Raw genomic sequence first — 20,829 nt, forward strand, 5'->3', positions numbered from 1 at the left:
TCTGACTGTGGCACTATATACTCACTGTTATTATCACAACTTTTTTAAGCCTCTGACAACACATACAATGTTAATTTGAATGCATGGGCGTTTTAGGTACAGCATTGATTTCCACGCTGCTGCTCAAATCCATTCCACCTTCATTCGGAGTCCCACCAGGCCAGACGATCCAATACGCACGTGCAGTCCCAAGCGCGAGTCTCAGGTTCCTATGAGAATATTAATATAAAATATCATATCGTAGAACATGTAGCCTACCGGTATATGAAATAGTAGCCTAGGCGTCATTTAGCCTACAGGGCGGTTTTGAAACACTTTTAAAACATCTCGCGGCACGGATGTACCAATACAAATAAAACATATCCAGTTAACTAGCAGCATTCGTTTCATTCGTTTGTTAAATAAGAGACGATCTAGCGCTGAAATGTGTTGTCTTCACTCGGACGCGCACTTCAGTCCGTTACGGAAAGTGAAAGTCGGCTGAAAACCTCTCCATCTCCGCTGTAAAGCGGATGCGCCTTTAGAGAGAAATGCACCTTTCATACGGGTATTTGCTTTCGATCAGATTTTTTTGTTTAAAAGTGGACATTTCAATATAGGTAGGCTATATTTTGTTTGTTCATATTTGAGACGCGCTCCAGTTCATCAAAGTGCGCCTGATAGTTTGATTTTATTTACAAAAGCACATTTTCTTGTTATTGTGAGTTTAAATAAAAGTTGCAAATTATGTTTTTTTTTTTTTTTTGTATGACCAGAAATTATATAGCTAGTATTTTCAGTTGTTTCCACTGTTGATAGGAAAATGCACGTGATCGTGCCTGCATGCAGCAAGCGCCACACTCCGCACACACACTTGGATATGCGTAAACATCTTGTGTTTATTTGTGATAATCTTACTACTAACTACTAACTTGTATTGTGAGAGACATTTGAAGAATTGCTTTGTTGTTCTTCTTTTTTTTTTGGATAAAAGCGTCTTCTACATAGCCCAAATGTAATAATAATAATGGTAATAATGGTAATTATTATTATTTGCGTTTATAACTATAAATTAGTTAACTGAAGACATAATATGTTAACCGACGCCTCGGTTGAAAACATCTCAACTTTTCAGAATGCCGCAAGTGCACAGCAAGTCATAATGACAAAACCCATCTGATCAGCTTCGGCCTTTCCGTAACAACATCGAACGCTCGGCCGGACAGCTGATCATAGCTGTACAGGGCAGGTTTTTTTTCTCTCATCTCCATAAATATATCTACTAGTAAAGCTAATGCAAGGGCTAGAAATCAATCAATCCTTTGTATCAAATGCAATGAATCCTCGTCATCATGTCATGGAGAGCGCAGTTCATGCTTTCTTAGCAACAACAGACGGGAGCGCAAGCGCTTGTGGAAAGGAGAAAACGATGCGGCCCTTATGTACACTTATTAGGTGTACTTTAGTAATTCAGAATAAGACAAAAGCACGGTTTTGAAAATGGATATACTGACTCAATACATAAATGTTTCACAATTTAAATACTTAAAGTTACGGATTTCATAATAATAATAATAATAATGATAATTATAATTTTAAGAAGAAAATAAGGACGTCAATCATACACATTATTATTGTTTTTATTATTATTATTATAACAGAATGATAATCAGCATACATTCAATAAAGACATTTAGCCCTTTTTTGGTGGTGGTGGGGGGCGGTCAGGGTTCTGGATCTTGGAAAGGGGGCGCTGGGCCAAAAAAGGTTGAGAACCACTGGTGTAAAGAAACGTAGTGTGTGGGACCATTTCACCAAAAAGAATGGCACAGATGTAAGTTGCAACTTGTGTAATACAGTGCTTAAACAGTAGTAGCACATCATCTATGATGTATCACCTGAAAATACTACACCCGCATTAGACTTGGAAATACATTACATCTACATTTCAGTGGTAACAGATAAGGTGATGCTGATCATCATCTTTCTTTATTATTGTTAGCACTACCTCAAACTAAAGCGGCGTCTCTTCGGAGCTGTCATTTTCTTAAATGAGCCGCGGCAATGTTTCAAATGAGCTTCTAACGCTAGACTAACGCCTTTATTTTCAACGCGATCACCTTGTACCCAAACCATTTCGAAACTAAGGAGCCATTTGTCCTCCGATTACATACAAGCTCCTCGGCGCCGCGTTTGCGGGACTCATGTTTCGCGCTGTAGGGGATTTAAAAAAAGTGGCGTGAGCGGAAGGGCGGCGCCGGGGCGGAGTGTGTGTGTGTGTGTGTGTGTGTGTGTGTGTGTGTGTGTGTGTGTGTGTGTGTGTGTGTGTGTGTGTGTGTGTGTGTGTGTGCTGGAGGCAGAGAGAGATGCGACAGAGTTGCGAAATTGCAGGCGCGGCTCGAAATGGCTGTTATTTCAAATAGCGTGGCCTATTTTAAACTAATCGGTTAACCGGTTTCAACCGGCTAATGAGGCTCGGTGGTCGGTCAATAAAATTTTCCGTTTTCGCCATCCCTAGTTCATACAACAAGATTACAACAAATCATTTCAAACAAATTGGATTTTGTTGGAAAAATGTAATTCAATTTCGTGGAAATGTTTTCCTTAATTTAATTAAGTTTGTTCAACAGCTTATTTTTTTGGAACGACCCGTGGGTGAGTAAATGATGACAGACACTCACATTGGTCGGCTCGGGCATCGTTCAGGTAGAACAGAATAGGCACTAATATGTCCAACACATCGCTGCTCTTCAGCACAAAGAACAGGAATTTCTGGAACAGAAAACGCAGGGATTACGTGCGATGTTTGGGATCTGGGCTGCAGTAAAGCACCCGATCTCTTACCTTGTTGAAGTCGCAGAGTTTCCAGAAAAGCACCAGCAGCTCCTGGTGGAACTGGATCTTCTTGGTGGAGTTGGGCAGGTATGTCTGAGTGAGCGGGTTGGTCAGCAGGCGCGCCAAACCTTTCAGCACAAAGTCGTAATCCTGCAGAAAAACACGCGGGGAAAAACAGATCGCACACATCAACAGAACAACGCTGTGTATTCCCTTGACGTGCCGTAAGAGTTTGTCCGTACCTCCTCCCTGTGGATTCTGGACAGGTAGTTCACGAAGAGGTTATTCGGACCCACGGACTGTGAAACGAGAGAAAAGAGAAGGTGTAGATCACACAATAATCAGCAGAACTTTTTTGGTGAGACTTTATTTTACAGTGTCCTTGTTACACGTGTAGACTACCGGTCAAAGGTTTGGACTGGTAAGATTTTTTTTATGTTTTTAAAAGAAGTCTCTTCTGCTCACCAGGGCTGCATTTATTTGATAAAAAATAAAAAATAAAAATAAAAAGTACTATTGTGAAATATTATTACAATTTAAAATAACTGTTTTCTATTTTACTATATTTTAAAGTGTAATTTATTCCTGTGAATAAAAAAATGAATGTTCAGCATCATTACTCCAGTCTTCAGTGTCACATGATCCTTCAGAAATCATTCTAATATGATGTTTTGATGATCAAGAAAGCTTTATCATTAATATTAATGTTGAAAACATTACAACAACAGTACGTAACATTTGATTAACAGAAAGGAACAGCATTTATCTGAAACTATAATCTTTTGTAACAGTATAAATGTATTTACTGTCACTTTTGATCAATTTAATTCATCCTTGATAAATAAAAGTATTGATTTATTTTATTTATTTCCCCCAAAAAATAAAATAGAAATTCTTACTGACCACAAACTTTTGAACGTTAGTGTTTAATGTTACAAAAGCTTCTATTTCAAATAAATGCTGTTCTTTTGAACCTTCTATTCATCAAAGAATCCTGAAATAAAAATGTAAATAACTGTTTTCAACATTGATAATAATCATAAATGTTTCTTGAGCATCAATTCATCATATTATACTGATTTCTGAAGGATCATGTGACACTGAAGACTGGAGTAATGATGCTGAAAATTCAGCTTTGATCACAGGAATAAATTACACTTTACTATTTATTCACATAGAAAACAGCTGTTTTACATTGTCATAATATTTCACTATATTACTGTTTTTTTGTTGTTTTTTTCATCAAATAAATGCAGCCTTGGTGAGCAGATTATCATTTTGTTCACTGAAGTATACTAACACAGACACCGTAAAATAAAGTGTAAGCACATTTTCTTTGATTTAGCCTGTCTCTCCAAGCGGATGTGTTGAGTGTGTGTTGTGTGCATTGTGGGGTGTGTGTTGCTCACGTCCTGCTCCTCCATGCGTGCGGGCGAGGGGGGGCGGCCCTCGTGCTCCAGGCTCACGATCAGGATCTGCATGGCCTGCTCCACCAGCTGCTCCCGGTAGTCGGAGAACAGCAGGTGGTTGTAGGGGATCCCGTAGCCCACGGGGTCGTAAGCGCACACCACGTTCAGCAGAGAGGTGAAGAGAGGCAGAGCGTGCCTGAGAGAGAGAGAGAGAGAGAGAGAGAGAGAGAGAGAGAGAGAGAGAGAGAGACTCACACTGTTTACTGCACTTTTATATCGCTGATGCTTTAACAGCAATGCAAGGTGGTTCCTAAGGTGTTCTGGATGGTTGTTAGGGAGTCGCTATGCAGTTATTAGAGAGTTCTGGATGGTTGTTAGGGAGTTGCTATGCAGTTACTAGAGAGTTCTGGATGGTTGTTAGGGAGCCACTATGCAGTTACTAGAGAGTTCTGGATGGTTGTTTGGGTGTTGCTAGGTAGTTACTAGAGAGTTCTGGATGGTTGTTAGGGAGCCACTATGCAGTTATTAGAGAGTTCTGGATGGTTGTTAGGGAGTTGCTATGCAGTTACTAGAGAGTTCTGGATGGTTGTTAGGGAGCCACTATGCAGTTATTAGAGAGTTCTGGATGGTTGTTAGGGAGTTGCTAGGTAGGTATTGCTATGCAGTTACTAGAGAGTTCTGGATGGTTGTTGGGGTGTTGCTAGTTAAATGCTAAGGTGTTAAAAATGCTACAAAAAATTTGTTCTTATTTTCCAGTACAAATATCTAAATATTGTTAAATCAAGATACATTTGAGAAGCACAATAGCTTTGTTTTCATCCATCTATTTTGATGCAAATTTTGGGCAATTGCATATTTAAAAAATCCCACCGGATGGAAACGCCAAGATGCAAATAAATTCTAAAAATGCACACAAAAAAACAAGAATGTGCTCAATTGAGGCAGATAAATGTTTTATCCGATAAGAAGACATTCGCATAAACTATAATGATCAACTCATTTACGATGGAGGATAAAAGAGCCACAGTTTCTTCTTTGATTGCAGAAACTTCCATTTTTATTACTGATATTTTGCACCAATTTCCAGGAAGTGGCCGTTTTGCTCTCTTGAACACATCGGATGGAAACACCACTTTATTCGCAAATGTTTTATGAAATATTCTTTAGATGACTTTAGATGGAAATTTGTGTCAGCAAAAACCTTCTTTTGGCCTTTAAAACTACTGTCAGTATTTACTAAAGACACGCAGTGAAAAATCAGTGATGAAACAATTATTTTTTGAAGCTGCTCTAGTCAATTTAGTGGCTTTTGTGTCCATTATTTAACACTGAAAAAGCCATTTTGCACTTGACATGCTACGCTAATTTGCCCAGATCTGGTTGTGTCTGTGTCTTTTAGCCATGTATGATGGCGTTTGATTAAGTATGATACCGTTTGAAGTGGAGTAAATACGTTTAACAATGAAACCTTTATGCTATGCAAAATTTTAATACCTACCTTGACATCACACCCATTTCATTCTATTTGGTGTGGTTTCTAAAGACTAGTCACAATAGGAGCATCCAACTCTGGCCCTTAAGGGCCTCTTTCTTCAAACTCACCAGCCTGGTTTCTTACAAGCCCAGATCAAACGAACCCACAATGAAGATTACGTGCAGTTTAATGCTTAGGATTGGAGGCTTGACTAAGCAAACACACTGGTATGTCTGCAGGTGTTTGACTGGGGAGTGTTGTGTTTGTCTTGTGTGTGTGTCGAGGAGCCTGACCTGTTCTCAGCGGAGCAGAAGAAGGAGACCCAGGGGTTGAGGAGACTGTTTTCTGCTGTCGGCGGCAGGTACATGGCCTCTGAGAAACAGGTGAGCAGTAACCTCAGCAGCTCAGACCTATAAACACACACACACACACTAGAGGCTGACATTTTTTCGAGAATCCTGTGGGTCAAACAAAATCACTATTAATCACATGATTGGGACGGGACAAGAAAAAATGTCAGTGGGTACCCAACATTATACACAAAAATGCTGTTTATATATATATATATATATAAAAAAAACTATAGTCAATTCTAGTTGCCCTGTCTCTTTTCTGCTCTCCTGTTTGCTTTGGTGTGACTGATTAAGTGAATGGTGTGCTCCACCCGTAACAACCAGCTATAATATATAGCAGAAGAAGGCTTCCCAGTGCACTTTGTAGCCGCGATCAAAATAATCAAATAATCAAAATGGAGTCAGACATGAAAGCCACGCTGCAACGTTTACTGTCGGAAAATATACCTCAGTTGTGCTCACCGACATTTCTGGCCAGTCTGAAGTAACCGAAAAATGTTTACGAGTTGAGAAAGACGGCGTAATGTGTGTGTGTGTATGTGTGTGTGTGCCTGAATCTGTGTATGTTTGCATGGATGATTTACATGAAATTTAATTTATGTGCATTGTTTAAGCTGGCTTTCAGTTCAATAAAATAACAAATTGCATTTTTAATCAACTACGGTGTGCATGCTGTGAACTGGTGTGTATTTTTTACAGTAACTTACAGATTCCGGCCAAAAAAACACAACCCGGGAGTGGGAGCCATTCTTCTGGGATTGGGACGGGACAGGATTTTTTTTTTTTTGTGGGAGTGGAACGGGAGAGGTTTGAAAACCCTCTAACACACACACGTTGTAATACCAGTGTATTTTCCTACAGAGGAGGAACACTGGAGAGTGTGTAGACTAATCTGATCATCCGTTTGTGTGGAAAAACAGATCCGGGCTTTTAGACGTCTTGTGTGGTTACTGATTAAAAGGCCCCCATGGAAACTCAAACACACACACACACACACACACACACGTGTGGGCCTGGGAAAGGACTCGGGCTCCTCACTCACGCTCACCTGTTGAGGTCGTGGATGTAGTTGAGCGGGGGGGACTGAGCGAAGCCCACGCCGGCCTCCCAGATGTACTCGCAGCTGTCCAGCGCCTGCATGTCCTCCACCGACTCCTGCGCACGACACAAGCTCAGTCTGAGACTCGACTCAATGTGGAGCAGACCCAGCAAATCAACTACTGGCATTTCATTAAATCGCTGACATATTCACACAGGGTTCCCGCTCTTTTTCAGAGATCATTTGCCAGGATGTCTCTTGATGATGGCAATGAAAGACAAGGATCACAGATTCACGGCCTAAAGTAATATATTCCTCTCTCCAGAAGTCTTAAAAAAAACATGCAATCTATGGCTATGACACACACACACCGAGCTTCTGAAGTTAAACTCTGAAACCGTTATACCGACTGCCTTCTCGTCAGGCTTTCCCTTCCCTCTTCCCCCAACTGCAGCCCCAACAAAATAAAGGCATTATAAAACAAAATGTCTGCAAAAAGCTTCTGTATTAATAGAATAATAGGGGGACATTCATAAAATGTAGAAACATAATACAATGTACCCAAAAAACTTTGAGCTCACGTGTCAAAACTCAGCATCCCTGAACAGATGGTTTCTGTTGCTAACGTTAATTGTTTCGACCGATTCTTTAATTATCAAGAACATTTAAAAAATAATTTTCCAGGACAACAAGATTTTTCCAGGATAATTTATGTTTTCTCTCATTTTCCATGTGTTCTCCAGGGGTGGATAATTGGTCAATAATATTCCAGGTTTTCCAGGACCCGTGGGAACCCTTACGATACCGTTTGAACTGGAGTAAATAAGTTTAACACTGAAACGTTTATTTGAATACCATACAATGATTTCTAAAATGATTTTTTTCAACCTTGGCCTTTAAAGTCCACTTTTCTTGCAGAGTTTAGCTCCAACCTTGATCAAACTCTCTACTTGTGTCTTTCTAGTAATCCTGAAGACCTTGATTAACTTGTTCAAGTGTATTGATCGAGGTTGGAGGTAAACTCTGCAAGAAAAGTGGACCTTTGAAGGGCCAGAGTTGAGAGACACTTGATTATTGGTAAATGCTAAAGACTGGATAAATGATAAAGACCAGAGCTGATGATGAAGATGATGATGATGATGATGATGATGATGATGATGATGTCATGGGAACACTGATTGGCTGATGGCACCACATGAACACAAACACAGTCTAAAAAAGCCCTTCACTATACACTTGAAAAATATATATTTAGGCCTAAATTTGAGATTTATGTATTAGAATTGTGTATCAAATTTCCATCCATTTGGATTACATCGATTAAGGAAAATTATTAAACTTATTGTGATGCATATTTGTCAGTCATGCATAAATGAAAAAGGTAAAATACTTTTAAAGTCCCCCTGTGGTGAAAATCAAGTTTTTAATTTTGTTTATACGTCTATGTGGTGTTTTTAATATGCTTTAAGACAACAATAAGTCGACAGCATTGCTGAGTATTTTCTCCTCAAAACTGCAGTGAAACAAAGACAGTCTCAAAAACACGGTTTGATATCGCTGGTGTTTCTGACGTCACAAACTACCTTGTAACCAATCAGATCAACGTGTGATCGTCAACGAGTGGATCTCTGAGCTGAGTGAGTGAGTGGAGGCGGGGCTAATTTGCATATTCATAGAACCGCGCATACTAAATGATGCAAAGGTGTCGAGTTACATTCAAGATATTTTAAAGGACAATTCCGGCCAAAAATGAACCTAGGGCTAAATAACACATGGGTACCGAGTCGACCGTTTTCTGGGATGCGTTTTCATAATAATCGAATGTACCCAGTTTCAACATTATTTTTAGTTTAACCACAGATTAGCTTATAACGCTAGTGTACGGGGCATCGAATAAGTACGAATAAAATCGCTAGTTAATACCACGAACGCCGTGCTACGTGAGCTGAACTGTGACTATCGACCAGCATGTAACACGGCGTTCGTGGTTCGACTGGTCGAGACTGTTTTCCAAAGATGGCTCCTGCCTATATACGCGAAGTGTACTGTCTTTATAAAGTATCTTCTTATTAAACAAAGCTCTCAATGCTTCGGTTTGCAGGTAGAGACCCTAATTATACCATTGTTAGTGCGGGGCTATTTTGAGCCTTGTCAGTGGAATTAACTAGCGATTTTTATTCGTACTTACTCGATAACTGATAACGGTCAGATAAGTATGATTTAAACCATGCTAATGCAATTCCACTAATGGCAACATCATTTTCAAGTCTAATTAAAAGAATGTGGTGGTCAATGGTATCAAATACAGCACTAAGATGGAGAGCACTAATTGAGAGATACAACCACAATCGGATGATAAGAGCAAATCATTGGTGACTCTAATGAGATCCGTCTCAGTATTATGATACGGTCTAAATCCTGACTGGAAATCCTCACTGTCTGAAACACAACTTGTACAGATGATGAGCTACAAATTTAACAGTGTTGAACTCACAGGTTTTCCTCTCTTGTGGCTTTGAACGGTGAATTCTGGACAGAAAAGCAAGTCAGCAAGAGCCAGTAAGAGAGACTCGGCCAGCGGACGGGCCCCTTCATCCTCATCCTCCATATCATCCATCTATTCAGAGAAGAAAAGATAATACTGTACTTTAACCGGTTTACTTTACTTATTACTTAGAGTGTACTTGTGTTTTTACCTATAATATATGACTATAATGTATCTGTTTACTATAATGTATCTGTTAATAACAGCCCTTTGGTCATAATATTTGAAATCTGATATGTAAAATAGGTTGAAATTGATTTTTAGGAAGTAAGATTTCTCCTAGAGCAAATAACCAATCACAACTAAGACTAGGGATGCACAATATATCGGTCGCCATATCGGTATCGGCCGATATATGTACATTTTTAATGTTATCGTTATCGGCCTGATTAGAAAATTAGTCTGATATATTAAAGACGATAAATAATGTATTATTTTCTTCAGATGTGCACTGTTCATCATGATGGTTTTGGATTGCTTGAAATATGATTGATATCTCTTCAAAAAAGGAAAATATAGGCGAGTTAAGTGCATCACAAGTCTGTCATATCGGCTACATAAAATTATCATGAGAACATCATTACAGTTGTGTGTTTGGGACATGGATCTTAATGGGGAGACTTTTGTTTTTGTAATCAGCTCTCAAAAATTATGCAAAAACTTGGATTTAGATTTATCGGCCAATATATCGGTTATCGGCTTTCAAATATAAAGATTTATCGGTGTCGGCAAAAATGTTCATATCGGCGCATCCCTAACTAAGACACAATGAAAATGCATAAATGTGCTTGTGTGAATGTACTGTATCCTGAGAGACATTGATTTGAGAGCGTTTCATAATCCTACACTGCTATTTCTGAATGCACTTAAATACAGGTTTGAATTTACATGGATGAATATCGGTTTCTGTGTAAGCACTAAAAGGGTTATTATTCATATCCTCATCATCATCGTGCTCCTCCTCACCCCCGCTCTGCCAGCGCCAGGGATGGTGGACCAGAAGAAGCCTCTCCAGTCCTGGTCCTCGAAGATGTAGGGCAGGATTCGAGTGAGCATTCGACTGCAGTTCAGCACCATCTGCTTCTCCTTCTCTGAGGGACAACCGGACTCAGCGCCCTGGACCAGCTTCTCCACCGCCTGTGACCACACACACACACACACACACACACACACACACTCATGTCAGAATATATAGAAAGCTAGTATGACCCGCTACATCCACATACACACACTGAGGTGCCGAGACATGCAGTCAGACTAAAGCCCTATTGTGACGGGGCTAGTTTAACATGGAGAGGAGGGGTCAAGTAATTATTACCACCAGAGCTTCTCTGTGATTTTAGTCCCGTCCGAATGTGGATCTCAGTAATCATTACAGACAATGTTAGTAAAGATTACGACGACTTTTACCTTCTGGAAAAAGGTCCGGAAAAATTATCTCAGGTAATACTAATCGCATGCGAATAGACCCGCTGTAAATATGTACGTAAATATCCCGTCATTTCCTGGTTAAAAGGAGTTTTCCGCGGTTTTTCAAGTGTGGAGACGCTTGAAAAAGCATTCAGTTGCGGTCTAGACGCTGGGACAAACTCAAGTGTTTTACACACACCGTTCAGATCAAAAAGAAGATGGAAAACACTTGATAGAGGCAAGACACTTCTTTTAGCGTTAGATAAGTGCCTGTTACCACCAACTTAATACAATCTAAATTTATTTAATACATCCGACCAGACCTAACTGTTTTATATGTAGAAATATAGGTCATATATATGTGTTTGTGCACATGTTATCAGGAAGCAGTGTAATACACACTCGACAGGAAGGCGACTGCGGTGTGTAAATCGAGTTACCCATCCCACTTCTACTAGTTTTACTGAGATCTCTATCCCGTGCAAAATGGCTATTATTATTACAGACGTCCTGTGGTAAAATTACATTACCCCACGTCTCCATGTTAAACTAGCCCTGTGCGAATAGGGCTTAAAACTACCAAATCAATTCAATTCATGTTTATTTGTATGCCGCTTTTCACAATACACATCATTCGGAGCAGCTTTATAGAAAGTGCACGAGTCCACATTACACTTTAGAGTGATCTGTCATGAATACGTGTTTGTTAACACATGATTATGACAATGTAACTGTATTAGATAACTACACATCAAAGCAATAAAGTGTTATTTTGCTTTTATTTGCATATTTTTGGCTTTTATGTTTATTTTAGTGATTTTAGTGATTTCATTATGGGCTTTTATGTGTCATTGTATTTTATTCGTTATATTGCTATTTAGGTTTTATTTAGGTAATAATTTTAGTTAATTAATTTAGTTAACTAATTAAGTTAATTAATAATTTTAGTGCTTTAGCTTAAACTTATTTCAGTTTATTGCCAAATTAACATTTCTAATTTTCATTTAGTTTAAGTTTTTCAACTAATATATATATTTTATTTTATTTCAGCTTTATTTATTTAACACAGATGTTTTTATTGGTTTTAGCTAATAATAGCCCTGAATCAATATCTTAATTTTTTTTTTTAAGAAATAACTTTTTAGTCGATTTTAGTCGATGTCCCAGCAACTATGATCCAACAACATTCGATAAACACAATACATTCAAACAGTTCCACTGTGAAATATTATTACAATCAGTGTTGGTTAAGTTATCTGCAAAATTACTTGATATCTATTGAATCACATGATTATGACAATGTAACTGTATTAGATAACTACACATCAAAGCAATAGAGTATTATTTAGCTTTTATTTTCATATTTTTAGCTTTTATGTTTATTTTAGTGATTTCATTCTGTGCTTTTATGTGTCATTTTATTTTATTAGTTATATTGCTATTTAGGTTTCATTTATTTTTGATTTATTTCCAGTTAATAATTTTAGTGCTTTAGCTTAAACTTATTTCAGTTTATTGCCAAATTAACATTTCAAATTTTCATTTAGTTTAAGTTTTTTAACTAATATATATATTTTATTTTATTTCAGCTTTATTTATTTAACACAGATGTTTTTATTGGTTATAGCTAATAATAGCCCTGGATCAATATCTTAATTTTTTTTTTTTTTTTAAGAAATACATTTTTCGTCGATTTTAGTCGATGTCCCAGCAAGCACGGGTTAAGATCATCACATTTACTATAATCCAACAACATTCGACAAACAACATAGATTCAAACAGTTCCACTGTGAAATATTATTACAATCAGTGTTGGTTAAGTTATCTGCAAAATTACTTGATACATTTTAATATTTATTATTAATTACTTATTAAATCCTTTCTATCAAGCTCGACCAGTTGAACAATACAATGATAGACATGAAACAGCTCTTTTAACTATTTCAAATAAATGATATAAAATTGCAGAAATTGCTCTTAAAGGGAAAAGTTATTAAATTACAGTATATTAATTACTTAGTAATACATTAAACCACAAAATTTTGTACAAATTAAAACAGCTGTTTCCTGAATTTATTCCTGCGATCAAAGCTGAATTTTCAGCATCATTACTCCAGTCTTCAGTGTCACATGATCCTTCAGAAATCAGTATAATACGATGATTTGATGTTCAAGAAACATTTATGATTACTATCAATGTTGAAATCAGTAGAGCATCTTCATATTTTTGTGGAAACAATTATACTTTTTTTCCATGATTAATTGATGAATAGAAAGTCCAAAAGAACAGCATTAATTTGAAATATTATCTTAAATGTCTTTACTGTCTGCTTTAATCAATATAATGCATATCATATTTATTAAATGTTTTATTTTTAAATATTACTGACCCCAAGCTTTTAAAAAGCAGACTATACTAAACCATATTATACATAAAGCTTTTTTGTGAAATGTTTTGTTCAAAATTTGTGTTTGGTGCACTTTTCTGACATGGCATGCACTTCTACCTGTCCATGATGTCATATACTAATAAAAACGTGTATTTGTTAAAAAAATATACCTTTATATTGTTCCTCTGACAAGATATTATTACAGCATACCATAGCTGTAGTTGTGTATAAAGACCTCTACTTCACATTTATATCTAAACGTCAAATTGTCATATAGTGTGACTGTCTAATATGACAATATATCTCAGCATCAAGTATAAATAATTGATAGCTTTACAGTTTAAGTAACAGAATTGGGCGTTTTTAATGGACACAGAAAGTGTTGATTTTAAAGCAAGTTCGGCCCAAATACATTTTGTCCGTAAAATGGGCGTCGTCATAATTCCTTCAGTAACACTTCCACTTACATGTAATCATTTAGCAGACGCTTTTATCCAAAGCGACTTACAACTGAGGAGAACAATAGAAGTTAACACTTCTCTCTCGTCCGCCAGCATGAGAGCCTGAAGATTATGAAGATTTCTAATCATGTTTTCCCTCTGATGGGCATTCTCAAACAGGAAGTGCAAGGATTGAGACAGGAAGGGGAAAGTAAAGCTGTTTCCTAATGTTTTAGATTCTCACAGTCACTGCCTAATATCGATGTGGCACATTCTCTAATGACGCTAACACTTTATTTTGTAGTGTCCTTGTTACACTTGTTACATGTAATAACTGTGCCAGGTGATCTGTTACAACAAAGTTTTTAAGTTAAGAAATTAAAAGTTTAAGTAAGCAGAACTTGCAGATTTGTATTTTGTACTCATGCATTGTAATTGCTCTTAAGCTAATTTATAGGCTACACATAACTTAAAATTATCATCTCAATTGAAATATTTTAGTAGTTGCTAGGTTTAACTAGCTTATTCAGTAAATGCTACCTTTCTAATTGGTAACACAATGCTTTGATAGCATTAGCATAGAAATTGCTGAATGAGTACAACAATATAAAACATTTAACATTTATCTGTTCACATAATCCACTCGACAACATGATGGAAACCCCTCAAAAAACCCAATAACAGAAACTCTTCTAAATTAGCATAGCAAAACATTAAACACTACTAAATCTGCCACTTAACATTAATCTTGCACACACACACAAAAAAAAAACATTATAAAACACTTAGCTTAATTTTAGCATTTATTCTCCCTTTCGAGTGTCATGGCAAAGCATGCTGGGAGATAGAAATCCCAGCCCAGAGTCAGTTACATTTAAGTTTGTCTACATTAAAAGACTCAAGTTCATAAAACAATTCCGATTACTTAAAATGAGTCAGTTTTGTGAACTCAAAAGAAAAAAAAAGTTCTAAATACTCATAAAAGTTCATTTGATTGAACTAATTAGTTTAATTTGAGTTGGCTCTACTCAAACCAGTTAATTATTTTGTAAACAGTAGTAATTTTAAAGTATGCATAATTATATGCAACTAACCTAACAAAACCTAATCCTAACCCTATAGTAAGTGCATGCAGTTAATTATTATTACTCATGTTTAATTACAGGGTTTGTACAGACACTGTAAAATGAAACTCCAGGACTTTTAAGGACTTTTCAAACACAATCAGAGCGAATCTCATCAAACAACATCTTTATTATCTTTCAACTTCTTAAAACGGTAAATAGATCAACAAAATAAATAAAACTAAATGGTACAAATAAAGTCCAACACAAGCAATGACTGGTAACTTTAACCTATGAAAGGACACTATGACAAAGATACCGCTTTCATTATTCAAACTGATTGTTTCTCCCATGAATATATGATTGACCTGAAGATTGAAAGATGCATCATATACGTTGATATTTATATGAGCAATATCACGCTCATAGCCATGATATCTATATCAGACCGGCTGCAGCATTGACTTTGTGTAAAAAGATTGTTTTAATCAATCAAACTAAACACTAATTTCACATACTGTATGTCGTCTTTCAATAATTCAAGTACCTGTTTATAAACATTGCTGTCTTCAAGGCTTTTCCAGGACTTACATTTTTACGTCAAATTCAAGCACTTTAAGCACCCAGTAAATTACACTGTAAATACACCTTGAGATAAAGTGTGACAGCATGTTAAAGGGTTAGTTCACACAAAAATGTTAATTCTGTCTTGAGGACACTAATTAAGATATTTTTGATGAAATCTGAGAGCTGGCTCACTCCTTCATAGGCTTCTGGGAAATTTCATCCTGCCGGCCCAGAAAGGTTATTAAAGACATCGTTAAAATAGTCCAAGTGACTACAGTGGCTCAATCTTAAGTTTATCAAGCGACGAGAATACTTTCTGTGCGCAAAAAAACAACAAAAATAACGACTTTATTCAACTATTGATTTTCTTCCGTTTGGGCCTTGAGTGAGTTCACGAGAAGAGGACGCTCACGATCATTTAATGGGAAAGTGTGAAAGGTAAGCCATTCATTTTGCTGCATTGGTAAAGCATTTTTACGCTGGTTTCTCCGGGAAACGCACACTTCAGAACCGTTTTAAACACGACATCGAGACCCGTCACACTGAAGAAAATCAATAGTTGAATAAAGTCGTTATTTTTGTTTTTTTGCGCACAAAAAGTATTCTCGTCACTTGATAAACTAAAGGTTGAGCCACTGTAGTCACTTGGACTATTTTAATGATGTCTTTAATGACTTTTCTGATAATGAAATTGCCTAGCAGCCTAATGAAGGAGTGATCCAGCTCTCAGATTTCATCAAAAATATCTTAATTAGTGTCCCGAAGATGAACGAAGGTCTTACGGGGTTGGAACAACTTGAGGGAGAGATATTTAATATCAGAATTTAAATTTTTGTGTGAACTATCCCTTTAACATGCTGTCATCAGGGTCACACTTTATTTCAAGGTGTCCATGTTCCAGTGTAATTACTGGGTTTGTGCAAAGTGCTTAAAGTGCTTGAATTTAATTTTAAATGTAAGTCCTGGAAAACCCTAGCATGGAAAAACCCAGACGAACTTCCGTCAAATTTAGATTTGCTCTGCAAGTTAGTCTGGCGAAGAGCCCATTCGAGCTCATTTCCAATCTTTCCAAATCGAGGGACCAATCACAAACGCTGAGGCGGGCTTTACAAGATGACGATCGATCTGATTGGTTTTAGGTCTATCCAATTGCGCACAGAGGCATTAGAGCGACGTCCGTTGGTGACGCCCCTTTGGAAATGAGCCGTCAATGAACCTTCCCCAGACCCTAACTCAGTTACGACTGAGAAGGGTCTGGTTTTAACCAGGCTAGGAAAACCCTTGAAGACAGCCATATTTATAAACAGGTTATAAATTAAAAACACTGAAATTAGTGTTTAATTTTATTGATAAAACAATCTTTTTACACAAAATCAATGCCGCAGCCGGTCTGATATAGACATAGAGCCATTTCGCATGGCTATGAGTGTGATATTGCTCACATCACATGTATATGATACATATACTCAGTTGTGTGTAACCCTTTAATGTGGCAGTGTAAGAGGTGTGGTGTGTACCTTGTAGCAGAGCGTTGCCAGATTGGAGGGCGACTCCTCTCGCACGGCTCTGATCTCAGCGGCCGGCACCAGGGCGAACACGTCCTGGACACTGGTGGCGCTGTCCGCCCAGAACTGATCCCAGAACGCATCGTCTGTGGCCTCCACGGGCTGAGGACGAGGAACACACCGCTTTAAAGGGCTGGTTTCACTTTTCTAACTTAAGCTAGTGTGTAATGTTGCTGTTTGAGGATAAACAACATCTGCAAAGTTACGACGCTCAAAGTTCAAAGCAAAGGGAGATATTTGCTTTTACAGAATTAGCTTTTTAAGGACTACAACAAACGGCTGGTAGGGACTACAATGAGCTTCTTCACGGGTTAGTGACATCACAACCCTAGAATTTACATAAGCCCCGCCCCCAGGAACCCGACTTATATATTATCATGGCAGAATAAATTCAAAAAATTCATCAACTAACCATTCAGAAATGTTGTTTACATGTTGTCACTTCTTCTTGAGTCTCACCATCTTTGTCTGACTCCGGTTTGAACATAAAAGGCTAAAAGTTTTCAGGACACAAGCTCTTGTAGCTCCGCCCCCTGTGCCGGGAGCAGCAGCTCATTTGCATTTAAAGGGACACACACATAAAATTGGTTCGTTTTTGCTCACCCTGTAAAAGTGACAATTTTAACATGCTATATAAAAATATATGTGTGGTATTTTCAGCTAAAACTTCACACACACACACACTCTGGGCACATCAGAGCATCAGAGACGTATTTTACATCTTGTGAAAAGGACATTATACCACCCCTTTTAATACCCATGCAAATTCTTTCAGACTGAAGCAACAGCTGGGCTGAGCCAAACAATGAGCTCAGAAACCACATCAATATTTGATTAACAGTTCAAAATAATGATGCAATCACTGGAAGAAGAAACAGCTGATTATTTCACACGCTCAGGTTATGAACAGTAAAGCTTCGACACGTCAAGTCTCGTGCTGTGACGTTCTCATCAAAACGCTGTTTTAAACAAACTTAATACAAAAGATAGGGTTGGAAATCGAATACTTGAGTTCAGGAAACGGATCCTTGTTATAAAATTAAAATTTTTAATTCCCCTTATTGATTCCTTCGTGAGCATTTCAATGTGATGTTACACAATTCAAGCGTGAGGCGACTGCATGCGTGTGTATCAGTATATTGGATCCGTGCAGCTCTTAAAGTGACAGCACTAATATTCCTGCCGCCGTCTCTATAACAACACTAATCAAACAACAAAACACAGAGAGAAAATTCACTCGTTCTTTACTGAATAACTTTTGCGACTATATTTGTAATGTATATTTTATTTATAAAGTGCAGTGTTATTTTACACTTGATTACAGTTTCTGTATCCGAATCTGTAAGAAAATCTAAAAACACTGTTTATTTCAATCGAAATGTATACATATATTAGTTAGCTTAGTAGTTTTTCTACGGTATTTTTAAACCACAGGCAAACGTTCCTTGTGTAAGTGTTCTTCAGTCTTTTTGTTCATGATACTCAGCTACAATTAAATGTTTTGCAATAATACTAAATGTGAACGATATCTACGTTTTTTTGTTTTTGTTTGTTTTTTTACCTTATTGGAATCGAAATTAGGTATTATAAGGAATCGATAAGCAGAATTGAAATCAGGAATCGTTGAAATGCAGAAGAAACCCAACCCTTTTCCAGCGCTGCTGCTTCCGGAAGGATTTTTCCCATCGGGATTTGAAAAAAGTCTTCATTAAAGAGTAGTAAGCCATGAATCAACCCAACCAGCTACAATGTGAATCATAACATTATAACATTACAAACTTTGATTTGAAGCAAACAAGTATTTGAAAATCGGACAAAGGTACAAGACTGTGAACTAAACGGCTTTAGTGATGGAAAAGAACTACAATCCCATGAAGCTTTGCCAACACCATAATCGAATAAAAAACAATGGAGAAATATAAAACCAGCCAACTCATTTATAAATACATTATATTTCAATTTTATTAAGTATATTGAGAATGTAGGAAGATCGACTCGATTACGTCATTCGCAGTGATTCATGGGAGTGGGCGGGGCTAACGTGATATTTTGGAGCTGTTGCTTGTTTCGACTCTCTGATTGGTGGAATTTTCTGTGCAGCATTATGGGTAATGTAGTTTTTCACCAGGAATTCTGCTGTTAAACCCGATAGTTTTAAAACTAAGTTGAAATAATGCAGGCTGACAGCTTCAAGAAGCAAATACTATCGCTTAACAAGCTCACAATGAATTGTCATTAAAGCTTTATTATAAGTTATCCTTAAAAATCAATTTCCCTGTGGAGAAAAGTTTTACTTCCAGAACCCGACTGCAAAAACACTGCGTTTTCATGCACTGGTCAGTTTTGAGATTTTGGGCTATTTGGGTTTTCATAACATGTAGTTTCAGATTAATGGGGGAAAAAACATCCAAAATACACTTTTAACTGTTTATTTTATTGCATTTGATCTGTTTGATTCTGTAGATTTGCACTTTAAAGGTTGTTTTCTCAAACTGAGTTTTCAGCAATCTTCACTCACTCACTAAACTTTACAGTTTTATTCCTATCATTATTCAGAGGGGGTTTGTTCATATTGAACATGTTCTTAATTTGCCTGATTTTAATCAACATTTTATTCCAAATCATAGTGATTTTTTTTCTGTCTGTTTCCAGTCATTTCTGAATTATTTCCAAAACATCCCCTTTGTAAAAACCTTTGAGACTGGTTTCATCGGACGTTCAGATTTATGTTCTGGTAATATATGCAAATTAGTGCCTATGTAATTAGATAATGCCTAATTTGCATATCTAAACATAATTTCAGAAAACTCGTAATACAAAAACGAGGGAAGTATTGTGATACCTATTATTAGTTAAAAATTAGGCTATCCTATTATTGGGGTATTTTGCCTTAATATTAAAATATCTTTGGATGACTGGCAGTTAAAAAACTAAAGACGTCACGACAGTATTTGGGGCGGGGTCTAACATACGTCATCCATTTTTCCCCGACATAAAACAAAACTTATATTAAAAAAACAATCTAAAATAGATTAGATAAATATTTAGCATTCATTTACCAATTTGTATGCTTAAAACTGAAAAAAACGACAAAAAAACAGTTATCATGTAATTTAGCGCAACGCAGATTTATCTTTGAAAAATGTCTAGCGGTTAGATTTTTTTATAATTTTATAATACTGTTTTGCAATACATTTAAATATTTGACAAAGTTCAATATGAATGAGCGACAGAATGCAGATATTGACATAAATAAACACATGACACCTGTCACAAGCACCATTATTCTGAATGAAACGCCAGTGCATCCCTACACATATAAATATATAAATGCTGCATTAAGGTGCGTTATATGTAAATAATAATTTTCTGTGAGGTCTCGCGGTCCATCTGGAAACAAACACGCACGCGCGCGCGCTCCTAATAAACGCCTCGAATAACAGCAGCAACGACACAAACCTGTGTTTTTGTGGTCAGCTGTATCACCGCCTTCCTGAAATTTAGCTTCGAGTCCGTATTTCCCATTTTCTCCTGATATGTAGGTATAATGATGAGGCGCAGCTCTAATCCCCGTCACCTCCTCCTCTCTCTCTCTATCTCTCTGTGTTGTGTGTCATTTGCGGAGGCGGCGGGGCTGCGCTAAACACACACACTTCCGGCACGAGCATTTCATATTCCTACTATGGGAAGCATTTTCTCATGCATATTAATCAGGAGGAGGTTTCGTAAGGCCTTTAGGCGTAACTGATTGGTTAAAAC

The 20,829-nt window shown here is 37.2% G+C and overlaps 1 protein-coding gene across 3 annotated transcripts in view; it reads right to left on the reverse strand.

Annotated features, from left to right (window-relative positions):
* The window catches only part of hid1a (HID1 domain containing a), a 42,783-nt gene extending 22,029 nt beyond the window's left edge, over positions 1-20,754 (reverse strand). Inside the window, exons 1-10 of one of the 3 annotated variants that reach the window (XM_077230664.1) lie at positions 20,530-20,754; positions 17,023-17,172; positions 10,601-10,771; positions 9,584-9,706; positions 7,099-7,205; positions 5,991-6,107; positions 4,224-4,419; positions 3,057-3,113; positions 2,824-2,964; positions 2,661-2,751 (exon numbers count right to left, since the gene is read on the reverse strand). In XM_077230664.1, coding sequence (XP_077086779.1) covers positions 2,661-2,751; positions 2,824-2,964; positions 3,057-3,113; positions 4,224-4,419; positions 5,991-6,107; positions 7,099-7,205; positions 9,584-9,706; positions 10,601-10,771; positions 17,023-17,172; positions 20,530-20,595 — 1,219 coding nt within the window. In that variant the 5' untranslated portion in view covers positions 20,596-20,754. Of the gene's footprint in view, positions 1-2,660; positions 2,752-2,823; positions 2,965-3,056; positions 3,114-4,223; positions 4,420-5,990; positions 6,108-7,098; positions 7,206-9,583; positions 9,707-10,600; positions 10,772-17,022; positions 17,173-17,482; positions 17,707-20,529 lie in introns of those variants that run through there. The other 2 variants (XM_077230662.1, XM_077230665.1) reach the window with 2 other exon arrangements.
* Between the last annotated feature and the right edge of the window lie 75 nt (positions 20,755-20,829).

This window comes from Siphateles boraxobius, unplaced genomic scaffold (assembly GCF_051911475.1).
Source record: "Siphateles boraxobius isolate OS27281-9 unplaced genomic scaffold, OSU_SipBor_1 15, whole genome shotgun sequence".
Lineage (NCBI taxonomy): Eukaryota > Metazoa > Chordata > Actinopteri > Cypriniformes > Leuciscidae > Siphateles > Siphateles boraxobius.